Source organism: Schistocerca cancellata, chromosome 8 (genome assembly GCF_023864275.1).
Source record: "Schistocerca cancellata isolate TAMUIC-IGC-003103 chromosome 8, iqSchCanc2.1, whole genome shotgun sequence".
NCBI lineage: Eukaryota > Metazoa > Arthropoda > Insecta > Orthoptera > Acrididae > Schistocerca > Schistocerca cancellata.
Window position 1 is genome coordinate 574,158,473 of NC_064633.1, and position 27,755 is coordinate 574,186,227.

Sequence of the window (27,755 nt, forward strand, 5' to 3'; positions counted from 1 at the left end):
GTAAGGAAGTACATGTGACAGAGTGTTAAAATAGTCTTTCCCAAACTTTTTGAGCAAAAGTACAGTTCAGATGATATTTTGAAACATGGGTAATTTTTACAAACTGGTGTCAAGAGACTTGGTGGCATATAAGTTTGTAACAACTACAACTTTTTTTGAAACTTCCTGGCAGATTAAAACTCTGTGCCGGACCGAGACTCGAACTCGGGACCTTTGCCTTTCGCGGGCAAGTGCTCCACCAACTGAGCTACCAAAGCACGACTCACGCCCCATCCTCACAGCTTTATTTCTGCCAGTACCTCGTCTCCTGCAGGAGAGCTTCTGTAAAATTTGGAAGGTAGGAGATGGGGTACTGGCAGAAATAAAGCTGTGAGGACGGAGTGAGAGTCATGCTTGGGTAGCTCAGTAGGTAGAGCACTTGCCGGCGAAAGGCAAAGGTCCCGAGTTCGAGTCTCGGTCCGGCACACAGTTTTAATCTGCCAGGAAGTTTCATATCAGCGCACACTCCACTGCAGAGTGAAAATCTCATTCTGATAACTTTTTTTATTTATGAATCAAATTTATTCAATTTGGGGTCACTGGGGGGGGGGGGAAACAAAACGGATCAACTGTGACATAAAATTGTTAAAATGCTGCAAGTATGCATACAAATATTTACAAATCTGTAAAGAAAGTCTTTTGAAAAAGTTTTTTTTTCCAAATATCAAGAATTTTTTCATCAAAACCTCAAGTTTCATCATCATAATTTTTGTTTCACATAATGCTTATGATCATACTTTTTAACATAAAAAATAATCAGAGTGGTGTTTGTTTTGTTTAGACATTTAAAATTGAAATAAAACAAATAGAAATATATGCATTTTATTTTATGACTCCTAAATAATCTACCATAAATTTTCTTCTGTTCACATAAAATACATCTGTAACATTTTACAAAGTGTTTATTCTTTTTAAAAAAGTTGTCAATGGAGAATACTGAGACTGATGTGAAAGTATATAAGTGACTGGTGCTTGTGGTTGCACTAAGAGCGCCAAACTCATTAGAATGTTTTCATAAGGGATTTCAGTGAACATCACTATGAAATAGCCACAAATAAATTGAAAAAGTTAAGTTTATCAAGACAGTTGCTGTTTCCCCTCCAGGCAATGCCTGCTCTTGCTAAACTGATGGAGGTCCACTTAGTCTCATAAACTAGACCTTTGCATCTCTGTGTTCTTCACTGATCTCCAGAAATTCTCCACGCCACTGTTGGTTATTGTCAATAGCTGCGATTAATATTTCTTCTTTAATTACTGGAGGCTTTGTTCTGAAGTCCAAGATGGATTTGTGTGAATTTGGTAGATGATGAAACCTACTTCATCTGCAACCTTTCATTCAGCGGTCTGAAGAAATGATTAACTCTTGTCTCAGGTATGGTGGGACCAGTTTCATATCATTTTTGTACACATTTCTGAATTTTGTTATCTCATCTGTCAAAACAAAATTTTTGTATTCCTGGAACATGGGTTGTGGTAAAAGTAACAGATCTTTTGGACTTAAATCATGACTTTTATATGGGTGCTGTAACATTGGTCTTGTTGCTGGAAGTGTAATAGTACTACCAACTCCATCACATGAATCTTTGCGTGACTAGTGGCAAAAATTGCCATTATTCAGTTATCTTGCTTGTGACAGCACAAATTTGCTGAGTTCATGATGTTCTTATATTGTGCAGATCTGCTATCACTGAAGTGAATTACATGTTGGATGTGTGGTATTTGTTCCAGGATATAGGCTGTAAAGCCGGAAATGCATAGCCTCCTATTTCCATCTATTGTACTATTTTTTTTCCTTGCTTTGTTACCTCAAGATATGACATTTCTGTCTCTTTGTATATTGTAATTGTTTTACTGTTTGTATATATATATATTTATACATTTATGTCGATGTATAATTGGTTTCTTTCGTAAATATTATTTGTATTTTTACGCTGGGTCTTGCCTAGGGAAGACTGCTATCGAACGATTACGTCGATAGGTCGTGTGAAGAATCAAAGTGTGTAGGATCTTTGGTAGTGTTAACTCTGCCGCGTGGAGCGCGGGCTGAGCAGAGGGAGTGTGGCGGGAGTAGCGAGTGGAGCAGGTGTGTTGTGTGACGCTCCCGCGAGTTGCCGCGCTTTCGGGGTTTGACAGCATGTAATTGCGATCGACTTGCAATGATAGTTTCTGACATGGTGTCGCGGACGGGAAACATTAACTAGCGCACATCAAGAGCCCGTTTCGTCTGGTGACCGGGTCGAGAAGAAGGCGCGCCAACATCCAGCTTCTGCAACAGCGACGGCCGACAATGAGTGACTGTCGCCACCTCCTCGACCGACGGCTTCAAACCTTCAATCAACCGACGAGGAAGACTGGACGCACGTAAAGTTTTAGAACTGTATGGCAGACCTCAGCTTTTCAAACTGTTCCATTTTCGTCACTATAATTACAGCAACTTAGCATGAACTTTTGTTGCTCATTGTCCCAATTGAATTACCAAGCAGAGTCCCTTCCTTTTCCGAAATGAACCCGAGTGTCATTGAAATTCAAACGCCAGCATTAAAGTAATATAGCTAACTCGTTTTCACTGCTTTAATTTCAAAGTTCAATTATGGCATTAATAGCTGGCTACAATATTCAGATTACACAAGCACGAATTAAGAGTGCGAGCTTTGTTACCGTATTTTAGCTTACCTGTGACTGCAGCTCAGCTTGGTACGTACTAAATTTTACTATTGTTAATTGTTCAGAATCATTTAATTCAAGTTCAAAGTTAAATCTCTTCTTTCTGAATTGCGTAGATTCAAGTAGCTTTTGAAATGATTGTTGAGGTAGTCCAAGACTAACCGTATTTTACTGAATTTCGATGTGCTTCAGAAAGAAAGCTCACTATTAACTTCAGTCACTAAATTAACTTTCGATTTTCCGGTTTTATTAATTCTTTTGCTAAATTAAGTCAGGGTGTAGCGAAATTTATTACTTCTGACAAACTTTCATTTTTGACACTACACGTGTCAACCTTCAGTTGCCACGCTTCTAGTGCTAATTATATGTGTAATAACCTTTCTTTTTCAGTTACTATAGTAATTGTCCTTAGGACTGATGACCGTGATTTCCCCCAAATCTCAAATACCTAATTACCGCTAGTTAATTGTTAACGTAACGGCTGCACATTTACTTTCTTTATTAACTTTACCCCTTTTCAAAATTAATTTCCACCAGTTTCATTAGCACATTTCCTTTCATTTAGATGTAACCCTTTCCTCCCTCTTTACCGACAGGTTAACTTCGGTGACGATTGCTTTTCCAAAACTCCCATTAGGTACACGCAGTTTCATTTTTCACTGTCATTAAGGTCGATAAGTGAGGGGGAGGTTACACGTGGCGACTTGGTGACAGGACAATCTTCGGATTTGAGGTTGTTCTGGACACGAATTTTGCATTGTGCAAATCTCGTAACAAAGTACTGGTTACGAAATGGTCGATACGTCAGCGAGAATATTAGTGTGAGGAATCCTAATTATATTTGAGATTTGGCATTTATATTGAAAATTATTAAAATGATTGAAGGCAACAATTGCCAAAATTTGGTAGACTTGGATACGGAATAATCGGTCGAACAGTGGGAAACGCGCACCGCGGTACCCATTGTTCAGGGGCAGGCAGCTAGCACGAAAGACGCGACCGCCGAAACGCAACAAAGAGCAGAAATGGAATTCCAAACTTTAGAAAATGTTTCGGAATCGGAAGTGAAAATCAAATCTGAATCCCTTGATGACGAATACGGGGGGACAATTAAAGAGGAAGCCGCTACGGAAGTGAAACCGGTAGTTTCCGGGAATTTAACTGATTTATTGAATGTTTTGATTAACGAAATCAAGAGTCTATCGGCCAAGCTAGAAGATCAGGCTGCCAAGCAAGAAGCTCAGGCTGCCAAGCAAGAAGCTCAGTCTGAAAAAATTGAACGGATGCTAGACAATCAGAACAAAGCTATTAACGTTGTTAACAACAATGTTGGAGTTGTTAACACAAAAGTTGATAAAATCAAAGAAGATATTGTTGTAATTAATACCGAAATCGGTAATCTTAAACAGGAAATGATAGGCGTTCAGGCGGAAATTGCGAGCATAAATACTCGTTTTTATTCCGAAATTAGCAGAATCGAGAAAAGTGTAGGAGAGTCAGTTGCTCCGATCATCGAGAATAAGGTGGTGGAACAAATTCAATTAGTGAGAAAAGAGGATCAAAAGAAGGTGGAAACTTTAAAGGCGTTAGTATCCGAAGTAGATACCAAAGTGACGGAGCAGGCTAATACCTGCGAAGAGAAAAAGAGGGAAGTGGAAACGCTTGCGACAACCACTTGCCAAGTAATTACGAGAGTGTCGGAATTAGAAAAGAAACTTGACGAAAAACAGAGCTATGTGCCAATCTGTGCACATAGTTCGGAATTGTTGACGAAAGAGGAGCGGTTCGACCCCTTGAAAAAAGGCGGTATACACGCGACGGATTTCATTAAAAATTGTGAAAGAGTTTTACCCAGATCATGGACTAATGAGAGAAAAATTAATGCGGTTATTGATGTGTTGGCTGGTGATGCCAAGCGTTGAAGCTTAAACCTCAACATTACGAACCTGACTTTTGACGAGTTTAAAAATTTGTTTCTAGCTGAATACTGGTCAGAGCAAAAACAGCAAAGTGTCTGGCGCGAATTTGTCGTATCGAGGCCTTTCGATGTGAATTCGCGCGGTTCGATGAAGGAGTTTTGTGAGGGCTGGATCCGCAAGTTGGAATATTTGCGTGATCACCGCACGGAATCCGAAATAGTCTGGGAACTCTACAAGAAGCTTCCAGATGATACAAAATGCTACGTAGGAAGCAATTACAGGACAATCAATGATTTCCTGGAAAGAGTAGAGGACGAGGACAATTGGCGCAATAATCGCGACAGTGGTAGAGGCCGTGGTAACAACAACTGGAAACACAACAACGATAACCATGGGAATAATGCATACCGCAACCATGGCAGCAATAACAATAGTAGTTCGGGCCGTAATGACAATCGCTACAATGCAAATAATAACAGGAATGACGGAAACCAGTATCATACTAGCGTGATACGGGCTTCGCAGAATAGTAATAACGCCAGAGGGTGTGGTCAGCCGCCTCAGCAGCATCCGGGGAGCGTACCTGCTGGGACGAGACAGAGAAACCATTAGCCGCGCCGGTGAGGGGCTGACGGGGTGCGGAGAAATTTTGGAGGCCCAATAACAGGTGAAAACCCAGTTGCCGTCGTTATGAAAATTCCGTATGGAATAATCAACGGCGGGAGAGTGTGCCAGTGTTAGGAGAAAGGAGTGCGCCCACAAGTAGTAGATCAGCTGTATACACGGCAGTAGAAAATACATTCACTGTCAGTGAGAACAATTTAAGTAGTGTTCCGGAAATCGATTATAAAGTGGCAGCTGTAACACCCACAGCGGAACTGGAGATTGAGTTTAAGAATGATTCGCAATTGTTGAGAGAAGATCAGATGTCGGATAACACGTCCGTCATCGAGCGAGGGGATGCAGAGAGGGATGAGGTCTGGTTAAGGCAGTTCGGTCGCTTATACGACGAACTAAGAGATTATAGGGGTCTGTATCGGAGAGGTGTTTATGGGGAGTGCGTGCAGGATTTGCCGCGTCTCGGCCCGCAGGAAGATAGTGTTTGTGAAGTGATAGAAAGTTCTGGCCCTAACCGGCAGACTTTACCAGAAATAGTTGATGTTAATGGGGAGCACGAGCAAGATTCGTCGTGTTTCGTCCCGCAAGGGTTGGATGTTGAAGTAGTAACGGAAAGTTCTGGCCCTAACCGGCAGACCTTACCGAAAGTTGTAGTGGTAGAAGTAGCCGACCCATCCGACGCAAACCTCCAGTTTAAACATTGCGAGAGTATTAAGGAGAAAGATTACGAAAATTTTAGTGATAGCCGGACACGATTGGTAGAAAAGCACATAGATTACAGCGTGTATGAGGTTAGAGCTGACATTATACGGTCAGACGATAACAGTGTGGGTTGCGCAGATCTAGAGGAAGTAATTGCAGATACTACTGGGCACATTTCTCCAGGTAGAGTGGCAGATGAGATCAATCTGACTAAAGAGGAATCAACGAAGGTGACAATTAGTGAATTGATAGCAAAGCAACACTCACTAGTTGACGAGTTAGAGGAAAAGGTTTCGGTATTAGAGGCGAAGCTACAGACTAAGCCTCAGGACAAACTTGTTGAAATTAAAACTGTATGTGAACAGAGGCTGAAAAGGCCGCCAGATAAGCCGGATTTAGGATCAAAGCCGGATGGTTTTTTCTGGAATGACCTGGATATAGACGAGGATTTACTGTGGGAAAATAAAGAAACAGTCAAGGACAAGTGTAGACAGATAGTAGTGTCTGTTAATATGCACGACCTACAACTAAACGTGTTGATTGACACCGGTGCAGAATTGAGTGCTGTATCTGGGAAAATATTTGAGTTACTGAAAGACAGACCCGGCATCGTAGTTATGCCAGTAACAGGAGTGAAAATTATCGGTGCTACTGGGAAGGCCAGTAAATCGGTCACAAAACAGATTTTTCTCAACTTCGAGATATGTGGGGCACGATTTGAACAAGAGTTTGTCGTCGTGCCAGACTTGACTACGGAAGTAATTATCGGGTTAGATTGGCTGTTAAAGTACCGTGCAGTGATTAATTGCAAAAGCAAAACTTTGACATGTACGTCACAAGATAAAACAATAGTAGTTAGTTTTGACGAGGCAGGAGACGGTGTGCATAGGCAATATCAGCCTATATGCATTGTTAACTGGCCGGATGCTATTGACGTAGGTATGAATTTGAACTACTGTAATGTGAGGAATCTCGGCATTGACAATAGTGTAGAAAGTGAATTGGAAAGTATTGTAGACGGTGTGTCAAACGTAACACTCGAACAAAGACGAGGCCTGTATGAAGTAATAATGAGGAATAAGAGTGTGTTTTCAGACAAACCGGGACTTGTGGAAGGATATAAATGCAAGTTGCATGTAATTCCGCACGAACCATTCTTCGTGAGACCGTATGCTATACCGCTGTCCAAAAAGGAAGCAGTGCAACGGGAGATAGATAAGATGATCGAATGGGGAGTGATTGAAAGAAGTACGAGTCCATACAATAACGGTTTGGTCATTGTAGCAAAACGGGATGGTAATGTGCGTATTGTGATTGACGCACGCACGTTGAATAGGGTCGTTCAACGCGAAATAGACAGACCAGAGAGTATGGAGGAGATTTTGCAATGTTTTCATGACGTTAAGTTCATGACTAGCCTCGATCTGACGGCTAGTTACTGGCAAATAGAACTCGAAGAAGAATCTAGGCCATACACCGCCTTCTTGTTTGCGGGCAGGTGTTATCAGTATAGAGTACTGCCGTTTGGACTTAATATATCTGTGTCCGTGTTCATCAGGGCCCTAGATAAAGTGCTAGGACCGGCTTTGAGTTCAAGATTAACTGTATTGACGACCTATTGTTGGCCAATGCCACTTGGCATGACCATTGTGACCTGTTAGATGAAGTTCTTAGAGCATTGCGCCGTGGCAGAATGACTCTAAAGTTAAAGAAATGCGAATTTGTGAAGCAGGAACTGAAATTTTTAGGGCATGTAATTACCACTGCTGGTATTACGAAGGACCCAGAGAAACTAGAGGCAATAAGGAATTGTCCTCCACCCAAGTCTAGGAAACAGTTAAAAAGTTTTCTAGCGTTAACAGGATTTTATCGTAAATTTGTAAAAGGACAAGTGTTTAATGATGAAAATTTGAATAACCTCTTACGCAAAAACGTTCCGTTTGTGTGGACTGATGGGTGTCAGGCCGCTTTCGAGAGATTAAAAGACGAGTTGGTAAGATCTAACATACTATTTCATCCTGATTTATCGCTACCCTTCCATCTGGGAATGGATTCGTCGAATTACGGGGTGGGGGTAGAACTGTTCCAAGAAGTTGGTGAAGGAGAGGATAAGGAACACCGGACGATAGCGTTCGCGAGTCGAACTTTATCAAAAAGTGAGCGAAACTACACGATTTCTGAGAAAGAGTGTCTCGCTATCGTGTGGGGATTCAAGAAGTTCAAGGGTTACCTATGGGACCGTAAGGTGATTATTCATACGGACCATAAGGCGCTCACTTATCTGAAGGATTGTAAACTACTTCACGAAAGACTGACTAGGTGGTCGCTGTATTTACAGCAATTTAACTATGACATCTGTTACGTAAAAGGGACCGACAATTGCGTAGCGGATGCGCTGTCGCGGTTGCCCGAGTCTAATCAAGATGTATTGAAAGATGAGTCAGATGGAGTGGTCAAATTACACTATTTTAAAGAAGTTGAGGGGCGTAAATTAGTAGTGAACATCTGTAAGAATCTACGTTGTCATCAGAATGAGGACGGTTGTTTAAATATGGTGAAAACCCGATATGACGAAAGGAGTTCAGAAGGAGAGAAATTAAGAAAGTATTACAAGATATACGATCATATCTTGTACATACGTAAGGGTGAAGATAGTAATATTTGGCGGGTATGCTGGCCCACCAAATACGTCACGGAAATAATAGACTACTACCACTTGGCGTATGGTCACTGTGGACCTAAGAAATGTACGGAAAAGCTGAGTGAAGTAGTGCATTTTAACAACATGTTAAAACGTGTTACTGACAGAGTGAAAACTTGCGATTTATGTCAGAAGGTGAAGGTTACCAACTGTACGAGTCGTGGTCCTATGCAAAGTATAAGGCCTAACGACACCTTTGAATTACTGTGCGTGGACTTGTACGGACCTTTGCCCAAGTCATCAGGAAACTTTGCCTACATTTTAGTAGTGCTAGAAGCTTTTTCCAAGTTCATCAAACTATACCCGATTAGGAAAGCTACGGCCAAAGCGGTCTATAGCAAGCTTGTGAACGATTATTTTGTTCATATTGGTAAGCCCAAGGCGATTCTATCAGACAATGGGGCACAATTTACTTCTAAGTTGTGGAATGAAGGTATGGAAAGTAATGGGGTCAAAGTGATCCATATTTCAGCTTACTGTCCGGCTGGAAATCCCGCTGAGAGGTATATGCGCGAGCTAGGCCGACTTTGCCGTACCTATTGCCATCACAATCGTAGGGCATGGGGCAAATATGTAGCAGTATTTGAGAGAATTATGAACACCTTGAGACATGAATCGACGGGATTTTCTCCAGAGGAAATCCTGTTGGATGACAGAAGTAAAAGTTTAGTGGAAGAGATAATCAAATTCCCTCCACGGATTGACATTAGTATTGCTGTGAAAAAAGATCGTTTGCGAGAAGTAATGAAGCTAAAAGCCGATGCTCGCATACGTCGTCATGACGCTAAAACGCGTTTTGCTAAGTTTGCAATCGGAGACTTAGTACTTGTAAAAGCTCATGAGAAATCGAGCGAGATAGACAATGAAATCTCTAAATTTAAGTTTGTTTATAATGGACCATATAAAGTCATTCGTATACCTCACACAAATGCTTATTGCTTAGAGTATCCAAGCTCTGGAAAACGATTAGGTATACGGAATATTGTAGACTTGAAATTGTACCAACCTAGGATCGATTAATACCACACAATGGGTAACTTGTACAGTATGTAAATATAGAGTGTAAGATTTAAGGATGTGCCATGTTATGATGCTTTTGCCTGACCTAGAGGTCATTAAAGAAGTTGTAATTAATAAGTAATTAATTTTGACTAAATGATTTAAGAGTAACTGATTAGTAATCATCTGAAAAATCCAAGCTGCTAGTTTAAGTTTTCAGCTGAGTCACAGTAGATTAAGGAATGTAAATATGATATTGTAACTTGCTGTAATATTTCATGAATGTGTGTTTTTATTAGTCATTGCCGATGTACTTAGACGCTGTTTTAAGTTTCAGGCTAGTACATGCGTGTCATGATGGACAGTGTTGAGTTGTCCGCTGTGATAGTGTTTATGGACTCCTTGAGATTACTCGGGAGTGAGTTTTTCCGAAAGAATTCAGTGAAACGGACGTTCTGGAAACGCCGTTACAAGGGCGAGTGAGATCAAGCGTGCCGCACAGGCGGGTGCAACAATACTGGCAAGGCTGAGCCGCTGTCGGCTCTTGTGCCGCTGTCGGCATTCTTTGTACTCGCGAGTACGGAATGTGGAGTTGCTTTTCTTCCCGGACAGCTGATGTGAAAGAATTCTGCTGTCAATATTTATGTTTTTTTCGATCTGCTGTATATTATTTTCTTGTTTAGCGTTAATTGGACATGACGAGAAAATTAATTATGAAAAGGTTACATAAAAATGTGTATTCTATGTAATTAATCATTAGTTTGCGTATTTTGATATACCTGTTTTTTATGACCATGTACTCTGATTAATTTTGCAAATAGTATTCCATTTCTTATAGTATTACGAATTTTAATGATTTTGGAATAGCTAAACCATTTTCTATGTTTTTTATGAATTTTGATATGTTGTCAACCTGTTTTACTTTGTGCAAGATGACAGAGTGGAATAAGATTAGGAGTATCTCCACTCAATTATTATTGTATAAAAATTGGTTTATGATTAATTAGATGAATGCTAAATTTTTTTGATGTTTTGAGCGTATGCATTTCCGCTGTTTCTTTTTTGGGACATTTTCTGAGTCTGTTTACGTTACACGAACATCCTCAGACAATGTGGGGCACGTGTAACGCCGGAAATGCATAGCCTCCTATTTCCATCTATTGTACTATTTTTTTTCCTTGCTTTGTTACCTCAAGATATGACATTTCTGTCTCTTTGTATATTGTAATTGTTTTACTGTTTGTATATATATATATTTATACATTTATGTCGATGTATAATTGGTTTCTTTCGTAAATATTATTTGTATTTTTACGCTGGGTCTTGCCTAGGGAAGACTGCTATCGAACGATTACGTCGATAGGTCGTGTGAAGAATCAAAGTGTGTAGGATCTTTGGTAGTGTTAACTCTGCCGCGTGGAGCGCGGGCTGAGCAGAGGGAGTGTGGCGGGAGTAGCGAGTGGAGCAGGTGTGTTGTGTGACGCTCCCGCAAGTTGCCGCGCTTTCGGGGTTTGGCAGCATGTAATTGCGATCGACTTGCGATGATAGTTTCTGACATGGTGTCGCGGACGGGAAACATTAACTAGCGCACATCAAGAGCCCGTTTCGTCTGGTGACCGGGTCGAGAAGAAGGCGCGCCAACATCCAGCTTCTGCAACAGCGACGGCCGACAATGAGTGACTGTCGCCACCTCCTCGACCGACGGCTTCAAACCTTCAATCAACCGACGAGGAAGACTGGACGCACGTAAAGTTTTAGAACTGTATGGCAGACCTCAGCTTTTCAAACTGTTCCATTTTCGTCACTATAATTACAGCAACTTAGCATGAACTTTTGTTGCTCATTGTCCCAATTGAATTACCAAGCAGAGTCCCTTCCTTTTCCGAAATGAACCCGAGTGTCATTGAAATTCAAACGCCAGCATTAAAGTAATATAGCTAACTCGTTTTCACTGCTTTAATTTCAAAGTTCAATTATGGCATTAATAGCTGGCTACAATATTCAGATTACACAAGCACGAATTAAGAGTGCGAGCTTTGTTACCGTATTTTAGCTTACCTGTGACTGCAGCTCAGCTTGGTACGTACTAAATTTTACTATTGTTAATTGTTCAGAATCATTTAATTCAAGTTCAAAGTTAAATCTCTTCTTTCTGAATTGCGTAGATTCAAGTAGCTTTTGAAATGATTGTTGAGGTAGTCCAAGACTAACCGTATTTTACTGAATTTCGATGTGCTTCAGAAAGAAAGCTCACTATTAACTTCAGTCACTAAATTAACTTTCGATTTTCCGGTTTTATTAATTCTTTTGCTAAATTAAGTCAGGGTGTAGCGAAATTTATTACTTCTGACAAACTTTCAGTTTTCACACTACACATGTCAACCTTCAGTTGCCATGCTTCTAGTGCTAATTATATGTGTAATAACCTTTCTTTTTCAGTTACTATAGTAATTGTCCTTAGAACTGGCGACCGTGATTTCCCCCAAATCTCAAATTCCTAATTACCGCTAGTTAATTGTTAACGTAAAGGCTGCACATTTACTTTCTTTATTAACTTTACCCCTTTTCAAAATTAATTTCCACCAGTTTCATTAGCACATTTCCCTTCATTTAGATGTAACCCTTTCCTCCCTCTTTACAGACAGGTTAACTTCGGTGACGATTGCTTTTCCAAAACTCCCATTAGGTACACGCGGTTTCATTTTTCACTGTCATTAAGATCGATAAGTGAGGGGGAGGTTACAAGGTGACAGCACTTTTCTGGAAAACATAGAATGAGTTTTTTCATGCTGCAATCAGTCACCTATACACCATAACACTGACTTAATGCAATCCTTTGTTTTATAGTATGCACCGAAAGAATGAAGCATAATTTGACTGTTCTGCCAGTGAAATCCTTGTGCAGCATAAAATACGTATAGTTTAATGCAAAAACCAGCATCAAGATCCTTTCTTGTTTCCTTGTGTTTAAGTAGCAATCCTGACATTTTGACATGTAATGATGCTGTGTCAAGTTTTTTAGGTTTCTGGATGACATACTTAACAAATTCATGACTTTCTTCACTAATGTGAAGTAGGTTGATCAGTTTGGATCCACTGCTTGAAAGTAACATTTTCAGTTACTTGTTCGGAGAAAGAGAAGAATGCTGAAAGCAGAACTTATGGGGGATCCAAAATACAGCATACAGCAGGTACATGAAGAAAGTGTGAAAAGTCTGAATCAGCAATGATTAAATCTAGGACTGGAGGCACTGGAGGAGGACTGGAGTGCTAATGATTTATATGGTTTCCTGAAACATTCAATTATGAAGTGGTGGAGGTGGCTTTAATAAGGAAAGGGAAAAAACAGAAAGAACTGATTGGACGACCATGTAGTAGTTGGAGGTGGCTGAGGAAAAGAAGAAACTATGTCACATATGATTAAGCTCTGGGAATGAAGAGGATCGGAATAGGTACACGGTGGTACAACAACCGAGTTAGAAAACTGCTGCGGAAGCAAAGGGAACTTCACAGCAAACATAAACATAGCCAAAGCCTTGCAGACAAACAAAAATTACGCGAAGCGAAATGTAGTGTGAAGAGAGCTATGCGAGAGGCGTTCAATGAATTCGAAAGTAAAGTTCTATGTACTGACTTGGCAGAAAATCCTAAGAAATTTTGGTCTTATGTCAAAGCGGTAGGTGGATCAAAAGAAAATGTCCAGACACTCTGTGACCAAAATGGTACTGAAACAGAGGATGACAGACTAAAGGCCGAAATACCAAATGTCTTTTTCCAAAGTTGTTTCACAGAGGAAGATTGCACTGTAGTTCCTTCTCTAGATTGCCACACAGATGACAAAATGGTAGATATCGAAATAGACGACAGAGGGATAGAGAAACAATTAAAATCGCTCAAAAGAGGAAAGGCCTCTGGACCTGATGGGATACCAGTTCAATTTTACACAGAGTACGCGAAGGAACTTGCCCCCCTTCTTGCAGCGGTGTACCGTAGGTCTCTAGAAGAGCGTAGCGTTCCAAAGGATTGGAAAAGGGCACAGGTCATCCCCGTTTTCAAGAAGGGACGTCGAACAGATGTGCAGAACTATCGACCTATATCTCTAACGTTGATCAGTTGTAGAATTTTGGAACACGTATTGTGTTCGAGTATAATGACTTTTCTGGAGACTAGAAATCTACTCTGTAGGAATCAGCATGGGTTTCGAAAAAGACGGTCATGTGAAACCCAGCTCGCGCTATTCGTCCACGAGACTCAGAGGGCCATAGACACGGGTTCACAGGTAGATGCCGTGTTTCTTGACTTCCGCAAGGCGTTCGATACAGTTCCCCACAGTCGTTTAATGAACAAAGTAAGAGCATATGGACTATCAGACCAATTGTGTGATTGGATTGAGGAGTTCCTAGATAACAGGACGCAGCATGTTATTCTCAATGGAGAGAAGTCTTCCGAAGTAAGAGTAATTTCAGGTGTGCCGCAGGGGAGTGTCATAGGACCGTTGCTATTCACAATATACATAAATGACCTGGTGGATGACATCGGAAGTTCACTGAGGCTTTTTGCAGATGATGCTGTGGTGTATCGAGAGGTTGTAACAATGGAAAATTGTACTGAAATGCAGGAGGATCTGCAGCGAATTGACGCATGGTGCAGGGAATGGCAACTGAATCTCAATGTAGACAAGTGTAATGTGCTGCGAATACACAGAAAGATAGATCCTTTATCATTTAGCTACAAAATAGCAGGTCAGCAACTGGAAGCAGTTAATACCATAAATTATCTGGGAGTACGCATTAGGAGTGATTTAAAATGGAATGATCATATAATGTTGATCGTCGGTAAAGCAGATGCCAGACTGAGATTCATTGGAAGAATCCTAAGGAAATGCAACCCGAAAACAAAGGAAGTAGGTTACAGTACGCTTGTTCGCCCACTGCTTGAATACTGCTCAGCAGTGTGGGATCCGTACCAGATAGGGTTGACAGAAGACATAGAGAAGATCCAACGGAGAGCAGCGCGCTTCATTACAGGATCATTTAGTAATCGCGAAAGCGTTACGGAGATGATAGATAAACTCCAGTGGAAGACTCTGCAGGAGAGACGCTCAGTAGCTCGGTACGGGCTTTTGTCAAAGTTTCGAGAACATACCTTCACCGAAGAGTCAAGCAGTATATTGCTCCCTCCTACGTATATCTCGCGAAGAGACCATGAGGATAAAATCAGAGAGATTAGAGCCCACACAGAGACATACCGACAATCCTTCTTTCCACAAACAATACGAGACTGGAATAGAAGGGAGAACCGATAGAGGTACTGAAGGTACCCTCCGCCACACACCGTCGGGTGGCTTGCGGAGTATGGATGTAGATGTAGATATATAAAAGGAGAGCTAAGAAATTCCAGGGTGTATACGCGGACAAAGAAAAAAAAATTCCCGGATTTCTCAGTTAAATATACATTTTCTCTCGGGTGAAAACATACATTTTCCCTGTCAACTGACAGTACATTTTCTCTCGGAACTGTATAACTTATCCATCCTTCGAATGGTTATGGTTTTATACATGGGCGTAGATTTTCCGGCGCTTCAGAAAATGAAACACAGGGGAAAAAATAGCTTTGGAAAGATCTTTGATGTGCAGTAACATGTACGCTGCATATTTTCGTATTACAGAAGTATAAATTCGAATTCCACCAAACAGTGCATGTTACTTTCCGAAGCATTGAAATTGAGATTGCGATGCGCTTTCGTAAGCCAGTCATAGCTCATGTCACGTGGTTTTCACCAGCTGATGATACCAGGTATTGAGAGCTTACGACACGTGATGAAGTCAGCCAATAGCAACATCACTGTTAAGTAGCGCGAACACGCAAACAGAAGAAGTTAATGGTTTAAATAAATATACACAGTGTTGCTACAAAAAAAGTAAAGCTTTCACTTATAATATTGGTCTATAAGATTAATACACTGGAAGAGAAGCTAAGCTTTCACACATAATGTTAGTCTTTTATGCAAGTATCACAATTTAAGATATATCACACAAATATGGCATTAAAATTTTTAATAACGACATAAATGTCTGTTCTTCTGGGCTCGAAATTCATCTAAATGGCTCGCCATCAAAGAGTTTATCTTTAAATGAGAGTCAAACGCTCTTTGATTTAAGAAATTCATCGTATATTCTCGTACGTAGTTCAACTTGCATAAAAGGAAATTTTCTTTGATAGTAACACTTTTCAAATCACCATTCGGAATATTTTACTGCGACCTGTTACAAATAGGTTCGTTTCTGCAGTTTCCAGAGTGTGCCAGATGACAGGTGTCACCGCGCTTGCGCGGCTACAATGTCGTAGGGAGCCGTATGTTTGTACGTGTAAAACATTAAAAGATCTTACATTGGATCATAAAAGAAACAAGGCATTCGAACCTGCGGCTGCTTACACAGCCAACTGCCATATTTCTGTAGCCAGAAGCGGGAGAAGGTACTACTCAACTGTGCATGCGCACGATTCCGCTTGTAACTGCTAAAACGAATCTAATGTAAAAAGTTGTGATGTCACACTCATCGGAGGCAATTTGTTGTTACGAATCATTGCATATTCTTCCTAATGCCTTTGACAAATTTTCCTGTTGGCAGACGCTTGTATGACCACTTTGTTTTGTTGCAGTATATGGCGCATTTATTTTGCAGTTTTTTAAGTTTTATTTTCATTTTTTCACTCGTTCATGTTTTATTACTGAAGTATTATTCGGCAGTAGCGAGATACAGTAATATTCTTTGTTAGAGTGTCAGTTCTTACCAGTCAAAACAACAAAAATTTAACTGAAAACAATGAAAAATTCCCGGAATTCTAAAATATTCCCGGGTTTTTCCTGCTTTTCTCCCGGATGAAAAAATTCCCGGGTTTTTTCCAGATCTCCCGGGTCGTATACACCCTGAATTCAGAAGAAAGTGTAAGGAAGATGAATGGGCAAGAGCATGTGGGGAAATAGAGCATTTGCTTGGATGTAGGAGATCGGCAGAAGCACGGAGGATAATGAAGATGAAAATGGTTAGCAATCCTGCACCCACAATACAACTTATATCCACTGGTCAGTGGAAAAAGCAGTTTGAAGAACTTCTGGTAGAAAAAAGAAGAGACCACATGACAGAATTCTACAATAAAAGTAGTACATTAGGTAACACATAACCTATACTAGAGGAAGTAGTAAAAGAAGTGCTTAAGAAGGCAAGTGTACCAGGAGGAGCTGTACTGCAACTGTGGAAAAATGGACTCCCTCAAATTGTAAGACTTACACGTAAATTCTTCAATCAGATTGAATAGGGAGAGGAAATACCAAGGGACTGGTGTGTATCATACATACCTGTTACCTATGAAAAAATGAAACAAGCAGCATCCAAATAATTACAGGGGAATTAGTGTTATGGAATCTATCCGAGACTTTTTAGTGCTATACTGAAAAGCAGGTTGGAGAATGAGATTGGCAGAAAGATGCGAGGCGAACAGGCAGGTTTTACAGTGGAAAATCTTGCATGGACCATATTTTTAGCCTTTGACAGATAAGCGAGAAGGCATATTCTAAGGATCAGGAGGCACACCAAATATTTCTAGATTTAGAAAAAGCATATGACTCTGTGCTCATCAACACTCAGTGGGAAGAGATGGAGTATATAGAAGCACAACAAATACCCGTATTTCAAAGAATATACCACCAACTGTGGGCAATAGTTAAAGAAGGGAAAAAGTTGAGTGAGATATTTCAAACATCAAAAGGGCTTAGACAGGGCTGCAGTAGGTTGCTGACCCTGTTTAAAATATATATGCAGTATATATTTGAATGGTAGCATCAGTAATGCAGAGGTTTGGGAATTTCTTTCCAGCATGGTACTATCTACTCATTATTATTTGTGAATGATAAAATACTGACACCACGAAGCGGAGAGGATGTCAAATTTAAGATGATGAAGTTAATGGAAGCATCTGAACAAGGTGGGTTTAGAATAAATATGAGAAAAACAGAAAATCTGGTAGTGGGGGGAATAGAAGGGAATTATGAAAGCTATAAAGCAGTTTAAATACTTAGTATCTTAGGATCTACTAGGCATTCCTCAGAAAGCTGTGAAACAGATGTGGAATGCAGGATCTTGTGGGCAAGAGGAGCAATTAAAATGCTAAATGGAGCTCTGTGTAGCTGGAAAATATCAAAAGAAACAAAGAAAAGGATTCTGCAAACAGTAATGGGAAGTATACTAACATATGGTGCAGAAAGATGGACCGCAGCAGAGAAGCACAGTGCAGGCAGTAGAGATGGATGGAATAAGCAGGGCAGCCAGGATATCCGAAAGAGAATGGAGAAGAAATGAGGAAATTTGAGAGAGAATGGATAGGGAACTAACTGGTTGTGCAAAGAACCGAGAACAGAGCTCTTCAGTGAAATGGCCACGTACAGAGAATGGGCAAGGATGAAGACTGAAAGCAATCCTGGTACGGTTGCCGCCAGGAAAGAGGAAGCACGGATGGCTGCGATTAACATAGAGAGTGGGAGTAATTACGACAACAAAGAAGAGAGACCTGAAAGAGGGATACTACAATTATTGTGAAAGTTCTCAAACGGGAATACAGGACAATTGCTGAAGGGTGGAGAAAGTGAAAGTAAATTAAGTAAATAAAAATGTAATAAGAGTGGAAGCTAAGGTGAACAAGAGCGAACCTTGTATAGAAATTTTCAGAAAATATAAAATATTGCCTATCTGCTCTACATGCATATCTACTCTATGTACCTCCTGCAAGCGGTAATGTTCATAATTATAAAACACAAGGAAGGGAAAACTTTCACAGAATTACAAGTAATTAACAGGCTTCAGACTGCCGTCCACGTAAAACAAGGACAATTTTTTGCAACAGATGGCCACCTGATTTTAAGATAGCTAATTTAAATAGAAGTACTTCATAACAGAGAAATCCTGTTATTCAACAGAAGATTTTTAATTGTAAAGCCTTCTTGTAAAACTGTTAGTGTGTAAAATCATAAGCTTGTTTTTGTGACAGTAAACTCATAGTTTCTGATTATTTTTTATGAATGTATTTTATTGGTAAGAGAATTAAAATTAGTACAACCTTGTATCACAATACATATGTAAATTAAAAGCTATGCCAATGTCTGGAAACAATGCTGTATGGACAACAAATAAATAATAAATTCAAAACTATCCACTCTCTCTATTCACTAGCAACGCACTATTTTCACCCCAAATCTGTCACCTTAATCTTTCCTGGCATCACAACATTTTGGGCAAACAGGAGTGGTTTGAAGGCATACTGTTATTTAACTTCCTGCTCTGCAAAAAGTAATTGTGGACCAAATATGCACTGCAGCATAATTCCAACTGAGCAATGGTTTTCAGTATGTCATGTTCATTGGTCAGAAACTACTACAGAATGCTGCTTCCTTTTCTGCATGTTAGAAACAGTGTGTCTTTCTTTACATCAGTGTTGTGATTGTGGTGTACACACACACACACACACACACACACACACACACACACACACACACACACACACACACACAAAGAGAGGCTATAGTGATTCGCTGAACAATCATTGAAATAATGACTATTTCTGACAATAAAATTATCCACAAGTGCAAATAAATAATACAACAGGCAAAAAGTAAAATATAATGTCAAAGACTCAGCACTTAAGTGATATTTAGTGTTATCACTGTTCACTATAAATTATACTGTGGCAAACACTTCACAAAAGATTTTGAAAAACCTGAAACTGTAGTAAATGAGAAATTAAGGTGTCAATGTAACAGTTCTTGCAAATTATGAAACAGAAATTTAAACCGTATGAACTGCTTTACGAGTTAAAGTTTAGAAGTCAGTTATGTGGACTGTCACCCAAAAATTCTAAATATTAAAAGCAAATTAGTGTTTAAAGGCAACATACCAAGATCCGTTTTCAACTGCATTTCATTAGGAGGATCAGAGTCTGATGGAAGATTAATAATTGTATAACATGGTTGCTCAACTGTCACCATTTTTATAAACTGATTCGGTTTCTTCAGTTATATCAATCTGTAAAAGAAAATAATTATCAGACCATAAAATGCTGAACACATAACTAAACTACAGAGCAAAACAAATTCTGGCATACATAAACACTTTAAAAGGTAATATGGAGAATGTAGCTTACATTCTGTGGCTAGGTCAAATAATATTCTCTGTATGTTAATTGTATCGTAAGAATAATATGTCTTTTTTGATAACAATTATTTCCATTATGACTATAAACTGGAGAAATGAATGAAGTTGTTGACATGGCTAAAAAAATGCACATCCTTGGCTGCTGCTACATCGCTTAACATGGTATAGCAGTTATAGTTGCTTGGTGGCAACAAGAAATATTTGGTAGACATTGGAGTGAGGGACCTTTGCATGTGTGAACCAACAACCATAGTATTACTTATGTGTTTATTTTACATTTAATAATTGATCACACATGTTGTACAACCTTCAGTTTAGCACATGGTTACTTTAAATGTTCAAAATGTTCACATTTGGTGGTTATACACAAAACAGAATGACAAGCAGTCGCTGCAACTATGTCAGTCAATGTTACAGTGGAGATCACTGCACATGTTGCTGTAATCTCCTGGCAAAGTTCCTCCAGCATACGTGGCTTACGTTGATAGACATTATCTTTCACAGTTCCTCTACAAGTAAAAGTCCATAGGTGTTAAGACCTGGCGACCGTGGAGGGAACTCAATGGGCCCCCTTCGCCCAATCCAATGCCCTGGAAAATTGTCAACCAGAAAAGCTCGTACGGTTAGGTGGTAGTGTGGTGGCGCCCCGTCCTGTTGGCAGAAGATGTCTACATCAGCTCCATAAAGTGCACGTATAACTGGCAAAATTGATGTGCATAACATTCCCAGGTACACTGCTTCAGTGACAGTAGCATCAAAGAAAAACGGTCCTTAGATGATAGTCCACACCACACATGAATGCCTGGTAGATTGACCACTTTATCCACATAAACATGCGGATTTTCCTGTGCTCAGTACACAGTGTTATGCCGATACACAGTTCCATTAAGTTTAAATTGTGCTTCATCACTCCACACTACCTTTGTCACAAATTGTTCATCATCAGTTACCATTTGCTGATACCATTCACAAAATTTCATTCAGCTATCTGGATCATCAACATTAATTGCATGCAGTAATCGTGGAATGTAAACTTTCCACTTTGCAGCTTTCACAATTCTTCGTACACTTGTACTGCTAACCCCCACTTCAAGTCCATATCGTGTAGCAGACTTTTGTGGAGAATTAATAAACTTTTCCAACATAAGAGCTGATGAATCAGAACTTGTAGCTGTACACTGTCTTTTCCTGATCTTCTTTTGTGAATATCACAAATCGTTCCATGCAATTCAAAATTGTCAATGATGCATTTAATTGTTAGGCAGGTAGGCAGTTCTGTTTCAAACTCCCACCACCACTGATGTTGCACTTCAATGGGATTATCAAACTTGAAAAATCATATCACAATACATTTTCATTGCTCGAATGTCAAGCGTGGTCCAGCCACTTGTTTTCTCAATACTGAGATGAAAGTACTAATATCTGTTGAGCCAAAGACCATACTACAACATACTCTTAACTCAGATCAAACGACAATATCTATATCTCGACAGAGCCTGACAAAGAGTGTATACATGTTTCTGGCAGACTCTGTCTGTCTGTCCGTCCATCTCTCTCTCTCTCTCTCTCTCTCTCTCTCTCTCTCTCTCTCTCTCTGTCTCTCTCTCTCTGTGTGTGTGTGTGTGTAAATAGAGCATATCACGTCATTCCATAAATAGAAAGAACTCGGCAGCTCAATAACTGAGACAAATTTCTGGCATTTTGTAGTTCCATATAACTGAAGTCAGGTGGAGATGAAATAGTTGTATATACAATATTTTGGCACTGTTTCACGCAGCGAACCTAAATATGAAGAAGATGACAATTCCACATCTAATGACGGCACGGCAGAGAATGTCTACCAAACATTTCTTTTGTAGGTCATCATCACAACAGAGTATTTCACCAAGTGGTGCTCGCACACTGAGGCAATCCACTACAAAAAAACTCCAAAAGGAGGCCAACACACATCCAGATGTCATATTAATTGCAGTTATGGAAGAACAGTGGGATCTTGCATTTCTAATATGGCAAAGAAAAGATACACACTTAAGAGCCAAAGAAACTGGTACACCTGCCTAATATCGCGTAGGATCCCCACGATCATGCAGAAGTGCTGCAATACGACGTGGCATGGACTCGGCTAATGTCTGAAGTAGTGCTGGAGAGAACTGACACCGTGAATCCTGCAGGGCTGTCCATAAATCTGTTGGAGTATGAGGGGGTGGAGATCTCTTCTAAACAGCATGCTGCAAGGCATCCCTGATATGCTCAATAACGTTCATGTCTCAGGAGTTTGGTGGCTAGCAGAAGTGTTCAAACTCAGAAGTGTGTTCCTAGAGCCACAATGTAGCAATTCTGGACATGTGAGGTGTCACATTGTCCTGCTGTAATTGCCCAAGCTCCCTGGAATGCACAATGGACATGAATGGATGCAGGTGATCAGACAGGATGGTTACGAACGTGTCACCCGTTCGAGTTGTATCTAGACATATCATATGTCCCATTATCACTCCAGTTGCACATGCCCCACACCACTACAGAGCCTTCACCAGCTTGCACAGTCCCCTGCTGACATGCAGGACACATGGATTTATGAGATTGTCTTCATATCTGTACAAGTACATCCGCTTGGTACGATATGAAACTAGACTCGACAGATCAGGCAACACATTTCCAGTCATCAACAGTCCAATGTCGGCGTTGACGTGCCCAGGCTAGGCTAAAGTTTTGTGTCGTGAGACATCAAGGGTCCACAAGTGGACCTTCGGCTCCAAAAGCCCCTATTGATGATGTTTCGTTGAATGGTTTGCATGCTCAGACTTGTTGATGGCTCAGCATTGAAATCTGCAGCAATTAGCAGAAGGGTTGCACTTCTGTCACACTGAATGATCCTCTTCAGTTGTCGTTGGTCCCGTTCTTCGAGGATCTTTTTCGGCCACAGTAAGGTCGGAGATTTGATGTTTTATCGGATTCCTGATATTCACGGTACACTTGTGAAATGGTTGTACGGGACAATCCCCATTTTGTTACCTTGGAGATGCTGTGTCCCATCGCTTGTGCGCCGACTATAATACCATGTTCAAACTCACTTAAATCTTGATAACCTGCCATTGTAGCAGCAGCAATTGATCTAACAAATGTGCCAGACACTTGCTCTCTTATGCAGGTGTTGCCGACTGCAGCACCGTCTTCTGCCTCTTTACATATTTCTGTATTTGAATATGCATGCCTATATCAGTTTCTTTGGCGCTTCAGTGTATGATGGTTCATGATATCTATTAATATCTAACTTGACTCGCACTGGAACCATCAAACACCATTCAAGATTCTCGACGACACAGATTCAACAGGTTACCTCACCAATCCAATCATTGCACAGAAAGACGATCATTTGGAGAATGAAGGACAACACATCAGTAGATTTCCATTGCGGATTCCTAAGGCATGTAGTACGCAACTGTAAATTAAAGATGTGAGCAACTACTACACAGTAAGACATCTACAAACATAGTAGTTCTCTGATAGCCACACAGCTGCAGATGACTATTAGTCTGTTGGGTGAAACTCATCACTGTACAATGGTCAGGTCATTCACCGATGCACTGCAGTTATTCTCTTTCTCTGTCACCGTCCAGAGCTTTCAGCTACTTGTCCCACCTCAAAAATCAGGAAGATCAAACAAACGACTGTCTAAGGAGGGTGCCAGAAACGAAAATCCTCCATGTTTGACAGTGCCCATGGGAAATCACATAGGCATCAGTCAATGACCAACCAGAATACGCACTGTGTGTGTGTGTGTGTGTGTGTGTGTGTGTGCGCGCGAGTGTATACCTGTCCTTTTTTCCCCCTAAGGTAAGTCTTTCTGCTCCCGGGATTGGAATGACTCCTCACCCTCTCCCTTAAAACCCACATCCTTTCGTCTTTCCCTCTCCTTCCCTCTTTCCTGACGAAGCAACTGTTGATTGCGAAAGCTAGAATTTTGTGTGTATGTTTGTGTGTCTATCGACGTGGCAGCGCTTTTTGTTTGGTAAGTCACATCATCTTTGTTTTTAGATATATTTTTCCCACGTGGAACGTTTCCCTCTACACACACACACACACACACACACACACACACACACACACACACACGCCAGTGATGACCATAACGATCACAAATGGACTAGTTGAGCTCTGTGACACTGACTACCATGAACAACTACAACTCATCTCTAAGGATATGTGCATAGGGATAATGGAACCACTCCAGGAAGGCCAGCTCAGTGCTGCTGATGGAGAACCTTGCTGCAACTACCCACAAGAACCACCTACTATCTAACATAAATTGATCCTAGACTGACTGTGGTCCTAGACTGACTGCAGAAAAACTTTGGTGAATGACGGATATTTTGTGTTACTTTTCAGCTGCATTCAACTCTGGAGAGAAGACACAACAGACCAAATGATCCTCTGCAAATCACCATACTAACAGAGGTGCTCATCCCACCACCAATCAGTTCTCATGTAGCACTTTCCAGTTAACCTTCACATCTATATACATACTCCACAGTCACCATATGGCGTGAGGAAGAGAGTACCCCCTACCACTACCAGTCATTTCCTTTTCTGTTCCACTTGCAATTAGAGCAAAGGAAATATGACTATCTATATGCTTCAGTATAAGCCCTAATCTCTCAAATCTTATCTTTATGGTCCTTACATGAAAGGTATGTTGGTGGCAGTAGAATTGTACGGCAGTCAGCCTCAAATGCCAGTCAATAGCCATAACCTATGGATAATGGGACCTTCCACTGACATCCTCGCGAAATAGAGAATAGCCACATGGCATTTGTGTGTCAATTAACAGTGGCTAAATAAAGTTACCAAAAAGGATACAATGAGGCAACAAGTCATGGGATACATTTTAATATTGCGTCGGACCTCCTTTTGCTTGGCGTAATGCAACAAGAAGTCGATGGAAGTTCCCTGCAGAAATATTGAGTCATACTGCCTCTATAGCTGTCCATAATTGCAAAAGTGTTGCCTGTGCAGGATTTTGTGCACGAATTGCCTTCTCGATTGTGTCCCATAAATGTTCGAGGGCATTCATGTTGGATGATCTGGGTGGCCAAATCATTCACTCTAATTGTCCAGAATGTTCTTAAAACCAATTGTTAACAACTGTGGCCTGGTGACATGGTGCATTGTCATCCATAAAAATTCTATCTTTTGGGAACATGAAGTCCTTGAATGACTGCAAATGGTCTCCAAGTAGCCAAATATAATCATTTGCAGTCAATGGTCAGTTCAGTTGGACCAGAGGACCCAACCATTCCAAGTAAACACAGCCCACACCAATATAGAGTCACCACCAGCTTGCATAGTGCCTTCTGTCCATGACTTCATGTGTCTGCATCACACTTGAACCCCACGATCAGCCATTACCATCTTAACTTGGGACTCATCTGACCAAGACATGATTTTCCAGTCATCTAGGGTCCAACCGATACTGTCACGTGCCCATGAGAGGCACTTGCATTGGTCATCTGCTACTGTGGTCCATTAATGGGTATGTTTTTTGTATGTCTCACACTGATTTTTGTGCGGTTATTTTGCACAGTGTTGCTTAGGCCATTGGCCACTGTGCATCCATGGTGAAAGGTAATGCCTGAAATTTGATATTCTAAGCACAATCCTGACACGGAGGATCTTGGAATACAAAATTCCCTAACGATTTCCAAACAGAATACGTCACGCGTCAGACTCTTACTGCAATTCCGCATTCAAAATCTGTTATTTCCCACCATGTGGCCATAATCACTTTGGAAACCTTTTCGTATGGATCACCTGAGTTCAAATGACAGTTCCACCAATGCAATGCCCTTCTATATAACACTACCACCAGCTGCATAAGTGACTATTTCCATCCTCTGACTTTTGTCATTTCAGTGTACATACCCACTGCCACACATTGTCAATATTTTTGGCTTCTGAAGGAAACAAAATATTTCTCCACTATTGATATTCATGCTGGCTGGCTAGTGGTAGATTGAGGTTGACAAGACTGACTGAGAAAAGATAATTTCCTTTCGTAATACCTGGTTACATCTACGAGTTCAGAACTGTAATGCATGCTCTGTGCAACACTCAAGCCACCTGTGAATGTATGCGGGGCAACCTACTTTGACATCTTAAATGGACATTGTGTCTTTGCTACCTGGATTCCATTGTTTTCTCAAAGTCATCTGAAGAACATCCAATCCAGTTGACAACTGCACTGAGGTCTGTCGATGACATAGGTCTTCATCTGAATAAGTGCCTTTTCATCGTCTAAGAAATGCAAATCTTGGGGCTAACACAAACATTGTATTCTATGCTGAGCTATAAAAAATGAGATTAAAAATGGATTTTACAACTCCTCAGCACATCCGGGAAGTGAGAGACTTCTTTAAAATATGCTTGTACTACACACACTAAGGATTTCATTTGGATTGCATAGCCACTATATGAAGTCTTGCGCGAAGATGCAAATTTTCTTGGAGCGAAGAGCGAGAAAGATCTTTCTTTATCCTTCAGGAAATGATCACATATTGTCAAAAATTACCAGCTATGATGAATGTCAAGACAGAACTAAAGGGCAGTTGAAGCGCAAATCTAGAGTACTCTTCGACTGTGAAAAAGTGCCAAAAAGTTGTGTGGGCAAACAGGAAGTTATGGTACCATTTAAACGGCAAATCATTCATTATGATCTATCACCATTATTTATGCTGGCTAACAAGCCAAAAGGATCCATCAGAACAATTGGAAATATGGGCACTGAAGATTCCAGAATATGTAGTCACAGTAATATACAAAACTTGAATCAGACACATGGATACTGAAGTCATCAGATGAAGATTAGTGATCTCTCTGTCATCACTACACTAAAAACATCGCACCCTGATCAAACGGAAGGTTTGGCATTGTACAACAGGGATTAGGACCCACTAACACGGAAATGGTTGCTTATCAACCTGGCTCACTTATAGCCAGCCTTACTAAAGTATTTCCATATCATTTTGAAATCAGGTCACATAGGATTTTTGAATGCCCTTGAATGAATCAACCACAGATATCATTGACCATGTCACTACCGATCTGCCAGAAATTTTATAGCTGTTGTAGGCAAGTCAATGACAGAAGGCTATGCCTCAGTTAAGCACATGACATCTGGTACTAATTTATCCTGGAGTTCCTCCATTTCATCAGACTGTGGTTTCTCAGGTCACAAACAGGAATAAATGGACAGAAGTTTCATCAGGTGTCTCACTGTAAGATGATGTCAGGTAGAGGCTTAGATATTATACTGTCTGTCTTGATGTTCAGAGACACTAGATTTCACTCCATTTGTCCCGGTCTACAGGTGAGTGACTGTAACAGTGGTACAGCAATCAGTCATGTGGCATCCTGTTTCTAATTTTGGTAAGTGATTTAAGCTCTCACAGTCAGTTCTTGCAATCTGAAGATAAGAAATCTGTACTCTAAAGATATCAATGACAGTAAGGCTCAAGAAGCAGCCTTAAGATGGGATGATTGTTATAAATAAAATGAAAATTAAATTTAAAAAGAAAACACACAAAAATTGGTATGTAGCCTCAATGACAAAGATCAAGAGAGATGGGCAATAATTAGCACACTGGACTCGCTTTCGATGGTTCATATCTATCCAAATTTACATGATCTGTGATTTCCCTAAATCATTCCAGGCAAATGCAGGGATGGTTCCTTTGAAACGGTACAGCTAATTTCCTTTCCCCTCATTGAAACAATCAGAGCTTGTGGCCCATCTCTGACAGCCTTGATGTCAATGGGATGTTGAACTCCAATCTTCCTTCCTTGACGAAGGATACCTAAACTGTGTAGACGCTGTCATACTTCTGGGGTTCATGATGGACAGTAAACTTTCTT

At 40.5% G+C, this 27,755-nt stretch overlaps 1 protein-coding gene across 1 annotated transcript in view; it reads right to left on the reverse strand.

Moving 5' to 3' along the window:
- LOC126094762 (coatomer subunit beta) overlaps positions 1–27,755 on the reverse strand; it is a 116,648-nt gene that overhangs the window by 82,408 nt on the left and 6,485 nt on the right. The window contains exon 2 of the mRNA XM_049909313.1: positions 19,591–19,718. Coding sequence (XP_049765270.1) covers positions 19,591–19,681 — 91 coding nt within the window. The 5' untranslated portion in view covers positions 19,682–19,718. The remainder of the gene's footprint in view (positions 1–19,590; positions 19,719–27,755) is intronic.